General features: G+C 39.6%; 1 protein-coding gene across 2 annotated transcripts in view; it reads left to right on the top strand.

Moving 5' to 3' along the window:
- Positions 1-16,023: 16,023 nt before the first annotated feature.
- The window catches only part of fgd5a (FYVE, RhoGEF and PH domain containing 5a), a 28,150-nt gene continuing 27,258 nt past the window's right edge, over positions 16,024-16,915 (top strand). For both annotated transcript variants that reach the window (XM_068314962.1, XM_068314961.1), the window contains exon 1: positions 16,024-16,216. In XM_068314962.1, coding sequence (XP_068171063.1) covers positions 16,207-16,216 — 10 coding nt within the window. In that variant the 5' untranslated portion in view covers positions 16,024-16,206. The remainder of the gene's footprint in view (positions 16,217-16,915) is intronic.

Genomic DNA, 16,915 nt, shown 5'->3' with positions numbered 1-16,915 from the left:
ACATTCACAGCAGTTGTCACATCTTGCCATAGCATCAATAAATATTCATTTACACTCGATCCAGGACCAGAAATGGAAGATGCAGGGAATTTTTCTATCTTGGGGTCTACGTGTGCAACACACTAATTGTCTGTTAGAGGAATTGCTGTTGCCTAGAATAAACCATACCAGCTGAATCGAACAGTTATAGTGTATATATTACACATTCGCATATTGTTTTTCAGCAGCTGTTGAATTTCTCTTTTCCCGAGAAATATTGGATGTCTGGATTGCATCGATTTAACTCATTATTTTCAATGTATTCTATTTTTAATGCATGTATTATTTTGTATTTGTTTTTCATTCTCACTTATACATGTATTTTACTGCTATAGCCTTCCCTGTATTGTGCATTTTTATCACATTACAGTGTGATGGAAATCACACCAAAGCCACAAACAGCCATCAGTTGTCTTGTACTGTTCCCACCCTGTGGTTTAACCCCGAGGGAGTTTTTTAGCCCTGCATTTTATGTCGTCCTCTTTCCTCTGTAGAGCATGGGGCAGGGTGGAGTTATAGGAAGTGGGGTATATCCTTCCTTTCCACTGAGAACATGACTTAGGAGAGAGCCTCCATACCAGTGACAGGATTGCAGTTTATCTTTTTTGTCACTGGGCTCAAACGTTGACGACTAACACTCCTATGGAACTATCACAGGAGGTAAATAACCTACAATCTTTCACTATCTCCTCAAAAGGACAGCAGCACACCTGACAGCTTGGTAGGTTGGTCACAACTTCACTGCAGCAGTGTGCTTTAAAGTATGCTGTGCACTTGGAATATTGTGGTTCAATATTTCCAATACACTTAAACAATAAACCATCCTTAGATGCATTTGTGGTATTTATAAGCTTAACTATCACAATTAAGCATTTTTAATGATTTTAACTCCAACTAATAGAAAGTTTCAAACTATTACCATCGCCATCAGCTCTTACTCATGTTGACATATCACACATTAATGAATGATAAAATTATTCATTTGTGTATTCTTCCTGACGTTAAGATTAATGATTTAATCCTTGAGTACACTCGTGATTTTATCACCACATTTAACAACCATAATGACAACACGCTTATGAAAAGCCCTGAGTGTTCGAGACACTCTAGGCTGTTTCACATCCTCACATAAATAATGCAGTTGTACCTGGGTCTTTATGGTCTTCGTTATTATTCCATGATAACGGTACTTAATAATAGTAGCTCTACTTTTGGTTTAATTCAGTTTTTATCTTCAGAGCTCAGGAACTTGTCATACTGCTCATGTTGCCATGGTAAATTTTCTATTTGTCAGTTAAGACTGATTTTATTTTATTAACACTCCGGTATATATGACACACATATAGTTCACACCACGCGCGCACACACACACACACACACACACACACACACACACACACACACACACACACACACACACACACACACACACACACACACACACACACACACACACACACACACACACACACACACACACACACACACACACACACACACACACAGTGAGTGTAGGGCAGCAGTCTGGCGACATCTTGAGAACAGTTTTTGCTCAGGGGCACCTCGGCGGTCCCCAGGACTTAAACTGGCACCTCTTCAGCGACCAGTCCACACTACATACTGTGGTTTATGCTGGTCTTGAACCAGTCATCATCTGGTTCTCAAGCCAAATCCTCACAAAATGCAATAACAGAGTGTTTTGCATGTAGGTACAGATTCTACACTGTGTGATGAAACAAGGATGGGTCCCCACGGCCACTGTCGAGCTCAGCGTTCTCCCCAACTCATCATAATGAATTCATTACAGTGCAACTAAAATGAGATCCTGATTAAAAACAATTTGGGTGTTATAATTTATTGAAGCGGTGGCCAAGTGATGTTTATCAGCTCCTTTGGGCCACTAAGTGAAGTAATGGACATCACATGACCCAGATGCTGAATGTTTAATAACCACTGGAACAGAAAATCACACACTCATATAGAACATTTACAAATGTATACCATACACATCTTCTCTCTCTCTCTCTCTCTCTCTCTCTCTCTCTCTCTCTCTCTCTCTCTCTCTCTCTCTTTCTCTCTGCCTCTCTGTCTATCTTATCTTAACACACTCTCTCCTCTCCTTCCTGCAGTGAAGACTCCATCATATGTCACTGTCTCCTAACATCACCCTGAGTGATTACAAGTCTTGACATCCACCTGATTGTTCCACTAATCCATTCAAATGACCAATAATAAAGAGAGCGATAGTCTTCTCTGCAGACAGCTGGTTTATAGTGGGTGCCAGGCGGGCTGGATCATCGCACAGCATCTCTCCTTATTCCCATCAAATGAGGATTTACTACTTCTGTTAATAAGTGAGGTTTGAACAATTATTTTTGTATTACTGATATACAGTAAAACATAATACAAAATATAAATATTTTCTACTTTCCTCCTGTAATTCTAACAGACGTTTCAGAATTGTCCTATTATTGTCAATTATTCACAGGTGAGGTGTGTGAACAGCTCATACGGTTAAAAGCTGACATGACACAACCATTCATTCTGAACTGATTTTCCCTCCTGATAACAGCTGCAGAGGACAAATTAATAATGAAGTAGAAGATGAGAATATGTCGAGTCGTTATGTTTATAACTCTCTGCAGAAGTAGATAATGATTCTGCTAGTGGTCATAACTTTTGCCACAAAGTCTCCAGAATGCTTTACTATAGATGGAATCTTTGGATTCAAACATCTGAGGGTTTTGGAAACTTAATGACTAACGTAAAAATCAGTTTATGGCATAGCAACAGCTGTTTGTCTCTTAAAAACAAAGAAACTGATATCTATGAAAACTGTTCTGCCCAACAGATGAGATGTCATTTTTATAATTCCAAACATAACCATTGTAACAAAGAAAATGCATCTTACACACTGTCCTCCTACAGACGGTCCACTGACTTCAGAATGAAGTCATCTGTTGGCACAGCAGGGGAAAAACGGCTGTCATCATCATCAGTGCTTTAAAGACATTGATCTGATGATGTAAATTTAGTTTAGGTGTTAACATTCATGATGCATAATTTACAATTATTAAAGGTTTAATTTAAAAAAAACAACAACTGTAAGGCAACATCAGCCAAAGCTCCTTCTCCCAAATTCCAATTATGCAAAATTCAGCTAATTGTCTTGGCAAAAAAAACTCTTTCATAGCATCTATGCACCCTGATGCATACTTAAGCGTAATAAAACACTTTATAAGTCTGAAGTTATACACTGTAAACACTTCACAGTATCTGCTCATGCAGGTGGGATGCTTTTGAGAATGTTGCTTCTTTCTTTTTTTTAAACCCACACCCAATCACTGAGAAATTCTACTTTATCACACAAAACCCACAGGCAAATATCTGTCAAGTGTTCAATCATAGTTGTCAAGATGAGGATTTAGCATAAAGTGCGTTGCTGCTGGATCAATACAGTTCCATCATGGCTAAGCCATCTTCTCGCTGCTAATCAACACAAACCCTTTAACACTTCATGTTTGCAGAAAAAAACAAATCCCACCCAATCCAGGGTTTTAAGGCACCAAGAAGAGAGGGGTGTTTCTGTTTTGCACACGTTGGATGACATCATGCAGACCACATCTTGTCTATTTTTCTGCTCAATCATCCTCAGAATATGTTGATATTGGATGACTTGCTAACAGCAATTGTCAGCTCCATATTGCCTTGAATTCAGTCAGTGTTCACTGATGCACACTCTGCCACCAGAGTAAAACAACCCGCTTTATGTACGCTGATATGAATGGTGAGAAATGAAATGAGAGCAGGTGCATCAATGCTATATTTTTCATAATGTAATAATGCAACATGTTTATCTGTGTGTGCACCAGCTCGATCCTTGATGAAATACAGGGACCCTTAAGCTACTGTTAGATAAGAGCCATATATTTGTTTTAGTTATATTATTCCCATGGTGATAGCGAGGTGGAAGTTTCCCACATTCTATTACAGGGAAACCAATAAAAACACAAACCCTGTAGAGGAAGAGATCATTTTTTATTGTGGGTTTGAATTTTTCACATTACCCAAACCCACTACGAGAGATATCCCTCAAGATTTCTGCAGTCGTTCATATGAATCGACAAAGTCCTCTCATGTGGAAGGCTGGAGGGACGTGGGGCACCAGCCCGAAGGTGGAACGCCACTAGATGTGTGTTGTGTGCCTTGCCATGTACCACAGCGCTGGACTAACCTCAAGAGAGAAAAAAAAAAAGATGCATCTGCTCCACTTCAAAGATTAAGTGTTTGTCGGTGAGACATGAAAACAACTGCAATGGAAAGAAGAAAAGAGATGCAAAAGAAAAAGCTGCTAATGGAGTAGGACAGAAATGAAACCCATGTGTTTCCAAAAAAGGACGGGAGGGTGTCAGCCGTCTGTCTGTATGTATCCTGCTTTAAAGCTCAATTTGGAATGATTACGCATCGATCACCAAGCAACCGTGCTGAGGTGAGATGATTCTGCGAAACGTAGGGAGGTGTTTGGATTCACACCCTGTGTGGGAGACTGCTGCCTCCCTCGGCAAAGGAAGCTCATCAGTAAGTCATGAAGCAGTAAAGGAGCATTGGTTTGCATTCAAATTCTCTGGGAACAGGTGGAGTTTTTGACCAGTGATCTCTGCAGACAGATCCCAGATAAAGAAGCTGATAATCCAGAGAAATGGTGATGGTGTTGTTTATTTCTTTGACCTGGTTCGTCCTAAGCTTTGCAGATACTAATCCAATCAGTAATCATTGTAAATAACATTTCACAACGACATAGAACTTATTACAAGTAATAAGTACAAGTCATTGTATACAAAATTATTGTAAATAACGTTTCATTCCCATTGAGTAGTACCAGCTCTACTCAATTCAATTGGACTCCAATCACTTTTCTGACAATCGTTTTCCATTATCAGAGAACACCTCCTCTGGACAAATAGACTTTAGTGTGACACACACCTCTTGTGATCCTCTCATCAGCTTTCAAACACACGACTGCACCTTCTCAGTATAGAAGCTGTAATAAATAAAAGTTATGGTCGTTTAAGTAGCTGGTCTGCTCGTGGGCAGCGGTCACTGGATGGAAGAGACATCTATTTTCTGTTTGTCTCACCTCTCCTCTGCTATGAACTCGTCCCCATCTTCTCCTTTCATCTGCTTTCCTCTCTTTCTTCTTCTATTGTGCAGATAAATAACATCCACCAACATGCAGCCATACTGATAAATCTTTTATAGCATTCCATAATTATGAAATGTTTTTATTAAATCTAGTTTTTCAGCATCAAGGCTTATTTCTCTCAGAAAATTACTTCGCAGAGAATCCATAAAGTTTATAAACTTTAATTTGATCATTTTGTAATCGAAACATTGGTATTTCCATTAAGAAAGATAGCATCAGCCCCAGCCTACTTTAACATTTCATCTGGCACTGCCAACCTCCTGACTAGTGGTAGCGACTGGGTGAGGGATTTCATTGTTGTTCTTTTTATTCTTATTATAATTACTATCATTATGCATTATGACTAGATCACCACCACTGACTAACTGACTGACCGGTAAGGTAATTAGATGCCAAATTGGCCACTTACTGTATATCTGTAGCTACTTTCAGACATGCATCACGCAACATATTAAAAAACAATCCCTTCTCTGTGACCCCTTTGGTGTGTTTAAGCTCACATTGGTGCTTGCATTCATGGCGTACGCAGTGTGCGTGTGTGTGTGTGTGTGTGTATGTATGTATTACATATATTATGGTATTTCTCCAGATTAGCGGTAATCTGCCGTGCTTGTTCTTCAAATGACAGACTGCATAGTTAACCCCCTGGTCCTGGTTGCACACCTGAACATAATATGATTATTTTGCACACTTAGTGCAATCCTGTACACTCCATTCGACTGTTTGGGCAATGCTACTACCTGCCAGTGTCACACATTGTATTTCTTTCTTAAGTGTGCACAAAGCCACGATAGGCACTGACTGAAAATGTTGGTTTCTGAAACCCTTTGAAGGGCCACCAAAGAAAGGCATCACAGCACCTTCTGTGTGTGTGTGTGTGTGTGTGTGTGTGTGTGTGTGTGCGTGTGCGTGTGCGTGTGCGTGTGCGTGTGTGTGTGTTCTTTGTATGCCAGCGTTCCCTCATCAAGCTAAGCTATGCTGTGAGTTTGGTTTGCAGGTAATATCATGCTGCCTCTTTAAACAAAAGATGGTGAACATGGTTTCTGCCTGTTTAGCATATGCCTGCTAGCATTCTTATTCTGTTGACTTTTGGCGTTTAGCCCAAAGCACCATTGTTCCAGACTACAGCTTCACAGAGCTGCAAAGGTAACTGCATCCATTTACAATTCCTCATCCCCAGACCTCTCACAATGTCACATAATTAAAATCATTACGTACAGTTTTTTTAATGCCAGTTTTTTTTTTTTCTTTTCCATCAAGATGGGAACCCCCTGGGACTGTTTAATATGAAATACAACAAGCCACTTCACAAATTTCATAGCCTAATTAGAGAGATGGATGTCAGAATTATCTGCTTCAGGTCTCTCACATGTAAAGTTGTAATTCTGGCTAATTACATTTACTGATACTGTTTAAACTAAATGTTGGTGTGATTTATTGTACCCTGACAAATCCGCCCCCCACCTCCATCAACATGATTGAATAGCTTTAGAGGAATCAACAACATTCACCATTGTGGCTTGTCAGCCAGAAGTGAAAGTCAATGGCATTATGTCTATTTATGAGTTTTGATTAATTGTGAGGAATTGCCTTTTTGCTGCTCATCTCGCAGGTGCTTAGGGTAGTAGCTGTTGGCAGTCATCACCATAATCGTGTTAGTGTTTGGCTCTGCCCTTGTAGTGGCTCTTTCCCATTATCATTCCACACGGTAATGGATGCACATGAGAGATGAGATTGTGACAGCCTTGTCCTCTGCAGGTGAGGTGACAGCGGTGCAAAACAAAATCTGTTTTCTAAATGCGACTTAATTTCATCAAATTATAAACCAAACACATTATGGATGAAAATTTCTGTTTACGTGCACCCCTTTAACCCAAAGTTGCTACAGCTTCCCAATAGGAACGTGCCCATCATATAATTTACGTTGAGGTCTGGTGACAGTCGCTGCAGGGAGTTTAGCGGTTCTGCTCGTAGCTGGCTGCCATGTATCTGACTGAGACATCTAGCGTTTCATCTCAGCGGCCACCTAAAGCTTCATTTCCCTGCCTGTCACCGTCTGCTCTGCTCACTGTCTGCCACAAGGATTGATTTGATAAAAGCCACTCCACCACATATTACATCTCATTTCACTGACACTAGTTGTGTATCCACAGTGTAAGACCCGAGCAGACCTCACCCCTTGACCTCATTTTATGCGAGTGAGGAAAAGTGCAGCGGTGGATAAATGTAGAACACCTCAGTACACGCACTCACATTCACACCTCTTAAAAGCAAGAAGGAAAATATGCTGAAGGGTGTTGTTCTGAGGGGGAACAGGGATTTGCTTAGCACAATAAGCATGTGTCCATCCTGAAGAGAACAGGAATCCAATAGTAAGGTTTGCCCAGAGGATTATATCTCTTGTTTTATTGCCTCTTTATGTCTGTGTTAGCACAAACTTTGTAATGGAGCTCATAAAATGAGCAGAGCGCTTGAAGGTACAGATTTTGTCACAGTGGGGAACTATTGCTGCTACCGCGGAAAAGGCAGCAGTGTTTAAGCTTCCTGAAAGCTATTTCTTTCTCTGTCATTTTAATATATTCCACAGCACAACCGACAAAATAGAATTATTTTTGATGGTGAGGCTTTCAAAGCAACATTTGTGTACGATAGAAATATTCAAATCATTCTGCCCTGCAGTGTTGACATCCTACACAACTTTCAAATCAGCTGAGAGTGAGATTTATATGAGAGCTTCACCGAGGATTGATAATGAGTTAATGTGTTTTGCTTCTGATGTCTGACAGCAGTGATACTTAAATAAATCTGCCTTATTAGATCAGTCACATTTCATTGACTTAGTCTGAACTATTGCCTCTATTACAGAATGTATTTCTCAATAATAATCAGATATATTTCGCCAAGAAGCAGGACTGTGGGTTTCCACTGGCTTCACTAAAGTGAAACCAAACTCAATTGAATGAAATAAAAATGATTGCCACAAATTATATTGACCCGACTGCGACCTCAATTGTATTTCACCTTCGGGTGCAAAGTCACCACAGTTTTGGAAAATGAATTTAAAAAACAACAACACAAAAATCCATGTATCTGCCAACTCACACACACACATTACAGTTAAAACAAATATGTCAAGTTTTGTGCGCTCAACGCTTAAAAAAGATGCTTTCCCCGTAGCAATAAATCTTTATTACCTACTTGAACTTTAAGTGGTTTCATCACCTAGCGTTTAAATCTTATTGCACTGGCGCCACAGTGCTGAAATCATAAACCAATGCAGAGCCGGGACCCTGCTCAAGAAAACAAGTGTGGACATTAATGACAATGGCCAATGGGTCACTGAGGGGTGAGGAGAGAAAGGGAGTCCCAAGAGACGACGCAAGAGGGATTTTCACTGCACCAAATAATGACAACTCAGGCAATATCACCCTGTGAATGTCCTGCAATGACAGTAACGATTGGTTGCGGGTCATTGTATCAAAGTTGATCCTGCTGACCTCTAGATTACCATGGAAACGTATTGTCTCTATAGAAGCAATAGCTTCCTATTGACATCAGTGTTAAGACTGACACCCGTCACTTCGGGCAGATATTAATTATAGATAATGCAATTATAAGTGTCTTCTCCCTCTTGTGTTTCCCACTGAGAGACAGATGAGGTCTCCATGGGTCGGTCTTTTTCATTATCGCCACTTTAACCACACTGCCAGATTATATCAGCGTTGTGACCTATGTATTGTTGTCATGACAAATCGCATGATTAAATATACATAGGAAGCATATTTCACACTTTGCTGCTATTGCGGCTTCCATAAATGAAAATTTACCATGCTGTTTGTGCTGATGGTAGTAGAATACCCTCCACTTTGACATAAAGCATCCCTTCCTCCCCCCCTCCACAGGCTTCATCCCCTGTGGCTCACTGTGCATGAGAATACACAGCAGCCCCACTAAAACCACCTCAGCAAAATATCTGACCGCAGACAGGACGGCGAAACCACTCCAAGTCCCTCGAGTGAGTCTGTGTCAATGTGTGAGTGTGTGTGTGTGTGTGTGTGTGTGTGTGTGTGTGTGTGTGTGTGTGTGTGTGTGTGTGTGTGTGTGTGTGTGTGTGTGTGTGTGTGTGTGTGTGTGTGTGTGTGTGTGAGAGAGACTAAGTGAGATGAATGAAAAAAGGATAATGACCACATGTTTGAGGGTGTTAATAGACTGAAAGTGGGATAGAAAAAAAGCGACTGGAAGTCAAACATACCGTAGTAGAAGAAATATCTACGTCTTGTTGGAACACTTTTCTTTTGGTTCTCCTTGTCTAAGGGAACACCTGAGTAAGAAAAATCCACAGTGAGCAGAAATCAGTTGGCAGACGTTTTTAGAGAAGCTCTAGATGCGAGGGTCTGAACTATGACGTGTCTGTCTCTGATTGGTTGGTTGGTTGGTTTGTTGGTGCAAGATTACATTAAAATGAATGGAAAATGTGACTTTCCCCAGTCTTATAATATTTTTTCAATTATGCTCTTAATTACATAAAACCTACTGAACTAGTTTATATAAACATTTCTTCAGGAACAGGATGTGAACCAGTCAAGCTCATCAGACATACTGTACGTAGCATTCTTCATTCTTGGCCAACATATGAACTCTATCTAGCACAGTTATGGTTCCTTTGTGCTACATATTTGTCCAAACACTATTTAAAATGTGATAATGAACCAAAATGTTCAACACTTCTTTCAACTCAGACCTAATTAACTTTCAATCAATACTATCTAGGCTGTCTTGGTAATGAAAATTAAAAAAAAAAAAAAGTACTACTAATAAAAAACATCTATTGAAAACTGCAGGTTCTAAATATTACAGTAATTAAATGAACATTTCCTTTTAATAAAATTCCTTTTACAGTTTGTAACAATTTAAACAGCAATTCGAAATTAAATTTTATTTCAAAGACACATATCAAATATTATATATAAATTTTATATAATTTCAAAAAATACTCATGTATGATTCGACTGTGTTTCTTCAATGTGCCGTATGACATGAAGAGTGTCTTATGAAAGCAAAGCGCACACGGTCAGCCTCACACTGTTACAGAACCACATGGAGCTCATCTTATTTTAATGCAGATCTATCATTTCCTGTCTGTCAGCGACTCGTCTTTATTAGAATAGAGTTAATTATTCCAAAATGAATGCCTGGTGGTGACACAAAGGGTGGGGTTGTGGTGCTGATTGTTAATATTTCTCTATCAGGCAACTCGAGGGGAGGAAGTGGTCTGCCTAAGCCGTCGGTCCTTGGCTGTTTTTTGGGCTGGGGGCCTGGGGATAAGACACCGCTCTGTTATCTTTGTTTGAAAGGTCACATAGGTCTGAAGAAACAAAAGCAGAAACCATCTGTGTTTTGCACACTCTCTGGTGGAGAGATATAAACCATGGACAGCCTTCCACACACATGCACACAACATCAGGCTGCTCACTCCTATCTGTGCACACATGATAATAGATACATTGTGAAAAGAAGATGGAAACCCCCCAGATGTATTTTCCTTCTTGTGGCATTTGCATAGGGTATCGTTATTTTTACTCCAGAAACAATGCACATGTGAGTTGCTGAATTGGATAGCACTGATTTATCAGATATATTGGTCTTTGGTTTGTTCTAGTGTTACACAGAATGTTTTTTTGTTTCGCACTGGGAGTACTTTTAGACCAATTTTGTCTTTTAAACCATGGAAGGATGGAGCAAGTGTCAGGAAAGACAGCATGTTATGTTTGAATGCATCCATGAATATCTTTTGGTTCCTTTAACTTTAATTCTATATTTTCAACACTTTTATCAGTTACACACAGTCTGACTGACAGATTTTTAATCAAACTGTGGAGCAAGTGATGAAACTGGAACTGTCACATTTTGGAGTAAATCCGAATAAAATCCATAACTTTTTTTCCCACTTGCTTTTACAGAACCCTGAAGGAAGACATCTTGATGCTGCATCTCTTTTTGGAATTTGGATTAAGGTTTCATTTATTTCAAAGGAACTGTAGAGCCTTGGTGAAGGGGTGGGTTCTGTTCAGCCCCCTTCCAGTTAATCCTGTGACAAACCTTCAAGGGTGATATTTTATGATAGTTTATGACTTTGATGCCCTATTTAGCGCTACTATGCATTATAGCAGTGTGTTAGGATGAAGTAGAGGTTACCTGCAGAACAACCAGGTTTTATGTTTACTGGAATGGCATCCAGTGTTTACTGAGTGTTTACTTCTACAAAGGACAAATAATCCTACAAGTCGAGAGGACAAAATAAATTGTTGGATGACATTTTTCTGGGTGACATGTGTGAAAGCATAGCGCTTTGACAAAGGTAACAACACTCATACTGTATTTCTCCATATAAAGGTGGACCACAGTCAGCCTCTGGTCTTGTGGACAATAATAATACCTTTGATTATATAGAACTTCTCAAGACCAAGGTTACAAAGTCATTCTCACCGTAAAAAAATTGAAATAGTACTTTCAGAGAGTTACTTGGTTTTTCCAACTGAGGCAAAGAGTTCTACAACAGTTTGAAGGTCTTTTTAGCTCAGCTATAGTCTTTGTATGTGTCATCTGCTATTACCAGAGAAGCACATTGTAGTGCGGAGGAAATGAAAATGTGGATGACCTTTAACCAATTCAGAGAGTGAGAGGAATAACCTGATCTTAGTTGAATGTCTCAGTTGAGAAAAGATGGACCATGGAAAGTTATTCACCTGAGCATCAAATGTCAGCTCACTCTGGCATCTCTGGATGGCTTTCTATTGGCTGATACTTCAACCCATAGCACAATACGTCTCCTCCTCCCAAAGTCTCTCAATCCTATTACTAATATTACACAGTTTGCACGGGCAGATTCAAGAACTTTAATTAATGACTCTGCATTGATTACCACAGGGTCTCTACTGGAACCATTAATTGTTCTCAAATGCCCTGGGGATACTTCTAACCTACACAATCTGGAGAGGAGATCTAGAGGTGAGTATTTAAACATTACACATCATCTAACAATCAAACAATTCATACCACCTTCAATCTAATGGGGTCCAAACTAAATACATGTCCTTGTTAAACGTTTGGTCGATCCCAGCCTCATTCCAGCATCAGTCTCTCATCCTCTTTGGTTTTAGGCTACATTATCATTATGGTACGTTTGTTTTACATCTTGAGAGCCCTACACAAGCAGAATGGCAGTAGTAGATGACACATACTTTGCGTGGATGCACATGTGGGCGAGTAAAACATAAACAAACAAAACAAACTTAACACACATGCAGGGAATTCATGTCATATTTGCAAATGAGACCTGATCTCTCATCCATAATTCTAAAAGCCAACCTATAATATTTTTGTAATTTTATTGTGCTTCATTTTATTTTTTGGATGATTTTTTTGTGCAGCAATCCCACAAATAAAAAAAACATGTCAATGTGTTTTTCAGAGTTTGACCTATACTCTGGCTTTGGGCTAATTAACAGAAAACTAACTGCTATTGTGTTACAGTCATGACCTTCACAACCTCACCTACACAGCTAATAATACTTTATTATGTGTTTTGGAGCAATGATGTTACTTCATAATAAAATAGACTGGATTTGACACAAACAGCACATGTTGTAAGTCACAGTGACGTCAAGACGGCCTGACACCACTCTGATTATTTAAAGAAGTTATGTGTTGTTTTTAAAAAGTGCTTAAGCATAGAGAAATCTACATTGAGGTGTGTACAGTGTCATAACAGTAATATTGCACAGAATGTAATAAGTCTTTTTTTTTATTCAAATGACAAGAATAATATGGGACAATTGTATTGATTTCCTCTGGAGCTCTGAGCCCTGTGGGGATTGAAACCTGTATTTTCTGCTCCTTGATGAAGTGCTGACTTTCATGGTCCACTTGTTTACTGTTTGTGTGTATGTGTGCAAATGTAGTCACTTGAGGTTAGTTGTTGGTGTCTAGGCTTTATTGTCGGGAGAATGGAATACATGCTGCTGATACAGGGATTTTCTGATTTCACCCACTAGACAAAACCCTAAACAATTTTTATGCAAAAAACACATAAGTTTCTTTTTCACCAGTGATTTGTATGTTTCTGTTTAATAATACATTTATCTAGTCACAATTCTCTGTCAAAAACCCGCAATGTCCAACAATTCTAATATGATCTCTTTGATGCACCTCATTTTTCTGACATTTTAATAAAGTCCGTTGTCGTGTTTCTTTGCTCTGGAGTCTCTTAATCAGAATCTAAGCTCGGGGTAAATAAACATATCTCTGAAGAGTGCTCTGGTCGGTGCTGCCTGTGCACAGTTGGAAATCAATGAAACATGTCAATAATGATTCAAGCCATTACAGCAGACAAATGCTTTGCCTTGCAATCACAAAAGTGTTTGGCTCACTTTAAAAAGTGAAAAATGTCAGCTTGATTAGGCTGTTACCACATAAATTTGAATTTAATACACCAAAACTCAATTGTAAAAGGACATAATTATAGTCCAGAGAGGTAAAAACACTGTTCGGTAATGGGGGAAAAATTAAAGCATGTGCTTTCCAGTTCTGTAATCACCAGCAATAACAAATAGTGCCACAGAGCTGTGGACTCAGAATGAAATAAAAACACTCAGTACATCCATCCAGTAGAAAATCCAGTTGCTGGCAAAGCAGGTGTTATGCATTATCTTCGCTCTGGGAACAAGTTGGCGACCCCTTTCCCTGATCCCTTTCCTGTTTGCCGTTGTGTGTGCAGCCGAGGTGAGATAGAGTCCGTTTGTTTTTTTGCTACTAAGGCATGTTTTTTTCCCAATATCCACATTCTCCTTTTCTCTGTCAGTCAAGTCATGTTCCAGGTGGGGTGACTGAGCGCAGCACGCAGCCACAGGCGGTCCAGGAAATTTGTGTCCTCGATCCAAAAACATGTTTTGACCGTCTGTGACACATCTGGAGGGATATTTACTACTAAACTCATTCTTTCCTGCAGCCACATGACACAATACTCTTGACAGGTTCTATTTGCACACTCTAAAAAGGCAAAACATATTTTGCACAAATGAAATCAAAAAAGGTCATGTGTAGCAATTGTGTGAAGAATACTCTCGAGAGAGGCAATTTGGCACAGCCATAAGACCAGAGTGGAGCTATCTTTAGTCATCCCGTTCAAAAAACAAAAGGTTAGGTTACAGCAGCTATAAATGAGCTCCTACCAACACATTAAAAATGGTCTTGGCTTCAACACTGCATAATAGCTTTTATGATATCACATTGTAAGAGGACAATACAAACCAACTGACTCATAACAATTTCATTGTTTTTAGAATTTTGCAAAATGCATTAGTCAGCATCCTACTGACGCAAACAACAGAATAACTTCAGCAAACATAATATTTGCAGGTTTCAGCAAAAATTACTTCGGATTTAATTTCTTTTTCAAAACCTTTGTTTTGTGTCATTATTTAAAATATTAAATCGCAAAACATCAAAGCTGACCCTCATTGCGTGTGCAAAAATAACAAAATGTGACTACACTTTCTAATCACCGCTGGAACCTGAAAGTTCTTTACTGCAACAGCGCTCATTCCTTCCAGCATCAAACCATCTGGAATGGGAATTTTGCTGTGTGTAACGTATGGGTCGGTGCAGCAGCAGCCAGGTCCAAAAACCTGTGGCGATGCAGCACAGCTAATTACTTGTTCTTCTCAATCCACTTCAAATCTGTAACGTTCCCACACATATGCTGCATTGCCTGACCTTCACTTTGTAAGGGTAAACCCAGCATTGTGACCTGTCAAATCAAAGACCCCATATGGAAAACGAACTCAGCCTCCCCTTGCTTTGTGCAGGTGCTTCTGTCCTTGAAATTTCATAATGAGTCCCACGCGTTGAGCTGGACCAAGTTTATCTGTTCCCCAAACCATCAGGCTCTGCACAGCACCACTCAATCAGCTCTGCTGGAGGTTACCTAAGGGGTTAACATTGCCAACCTTTCCCATCTGTTGCTAAGGAAGTGTTGCTTGTTGTGCAGGAAACAGGGAGAATGGTTTCCTGTTATGAAGAAAGGTTTTTTTAAAGAGTTGCATTCATTCAGTCTTGCAATAGATGCTGGGCCAGGAAGCCCAGCCAATAGCAAAGCTTTGGTGTCCTAGTGAAACTGGATTTGGAAACTGTTTTTAGGAACCTTTCTATGTTCTTGTCCAGGAAGTCGTCCATGAGCAAAACACACCAGAGGAAACACTATAACTACAGTGTATACTTGATTCCTACAAATAATGTGTAATCATGGCATGGAAAATCAATCTCACTGAAGCGGCTCAAGTAACTGTGTGGGTCTTTTCTGTCCATGTGTCAACATAACCCATGGGACAGGTGTCATACATTAAAAATGTGTAAATGTGATTTGTAAAAAAAAATTGAACGTTGCAAATACAATAACTTAAGATTGAAAGTTGTCAATCAATACAATGGAAAAAAAGAGATAGTGCGGTTTACATTTCTACTCCAAATATATGTCAGCGGATTTACTTGGATTTAATTCTCCATTACTTTGCTGACTCTGTAACACGGCACCTTGACACACCTTAATATGAAAATAGAAAAGAAAGTCAGATATAATGCTGTGCGTTGCTCAAATTAAACAGTCTCAGCGGGTTTGCGCTGCGCACCGCGTCTCTCGCTGTTGTCCTGCTTCAGGAAGCGCCAGGCGGCACCTCCCGTTTCCACACCAGAGCGCACCAGTTTATTCTAGCATCAGCACAGGAGCCGCTCGAAAGCACGGACGTCTTCACGGATTCTCTAGTGGAGAACCAAAGAAAACCGCCGCTCTTCCGTTCATCCCCCTCAACGTGTTTATATCTGGAATAAGTTTTCGTGTTCTTTTCGAGGGATACGTGAGGATAAAGATGAGGATAACGGTGGGATCCCGCGGATGATGGTGTCCCACGATGAACGCAGGTTGGTTGTTCAAGCTTTCCATTCATGTCATGAGTCGCTTTAACTAAACTTTACATGGTGGTTGTGTTTATATTGATTTTTTTCATCGACTTTTTATTCATGCAACTGCGAGTTTTTGTCGGAAACTACAGTTATAATGTGTTATTTATACTATATGGAATATGTCACTCGCAACTTTCCGCGTATTTATGTGCAGATCTTATATCCAATGCAACTTCATCTAACCTGCCGAAGCGAAGGAAAAGCGTTATTTTAGAAAGATGGATCAAATTATACATCAATAGAACTAAACAGTTCCTGAATTTTTCCCATAAAAAGTCGCACAACTAGTTGTGCTTCAATGAAAATAAGATGACAAATCCTCGCTGCCATGATTAATGATAGATTGCAGAATTATCATTCATGACAATAGATCGAAAACAGCCATTGCTCCATACAGATGAACATGTCTTGCAGGTGCTGTGTTCTATGAATTTATCACATGAAATAAGTTGAAATGGGATTTCTATCATCCATCAATTCTTTCCTGTGAAAACAATGTCCAATTTTGTTCTGCAGGCGTCACTTTCGAGTTCAGACAGGTTGATACATGGCATTTCAAGATGAGGACACAGTCTTTAATCACATCCTGTTAGTTTTGTACATCCAAGGTTCCAGGGTCCTTTGTTTTTTTTTAAAAAAAAATTGTTCTAATTGAAT

Source organism: Antennarius striatus, chromosome 5, assembly GCF_040054535.1.
Source record: "Antennarius striatus isolate MH-2024 chromosome 5, ASM4005453v1, whole genome shotgun sequence".
Taxonomy (NCBI): Eukaryota; Metazoa; Chordata; class Actinopteri; order Lophiiformes; family Antennariidae; genus Antennarius; species Antennarius striatus.
Note: the sequence above shows the minus strand (reverse complement) of the source record. Positions and strands in the feature narration are given on the sequence as shown.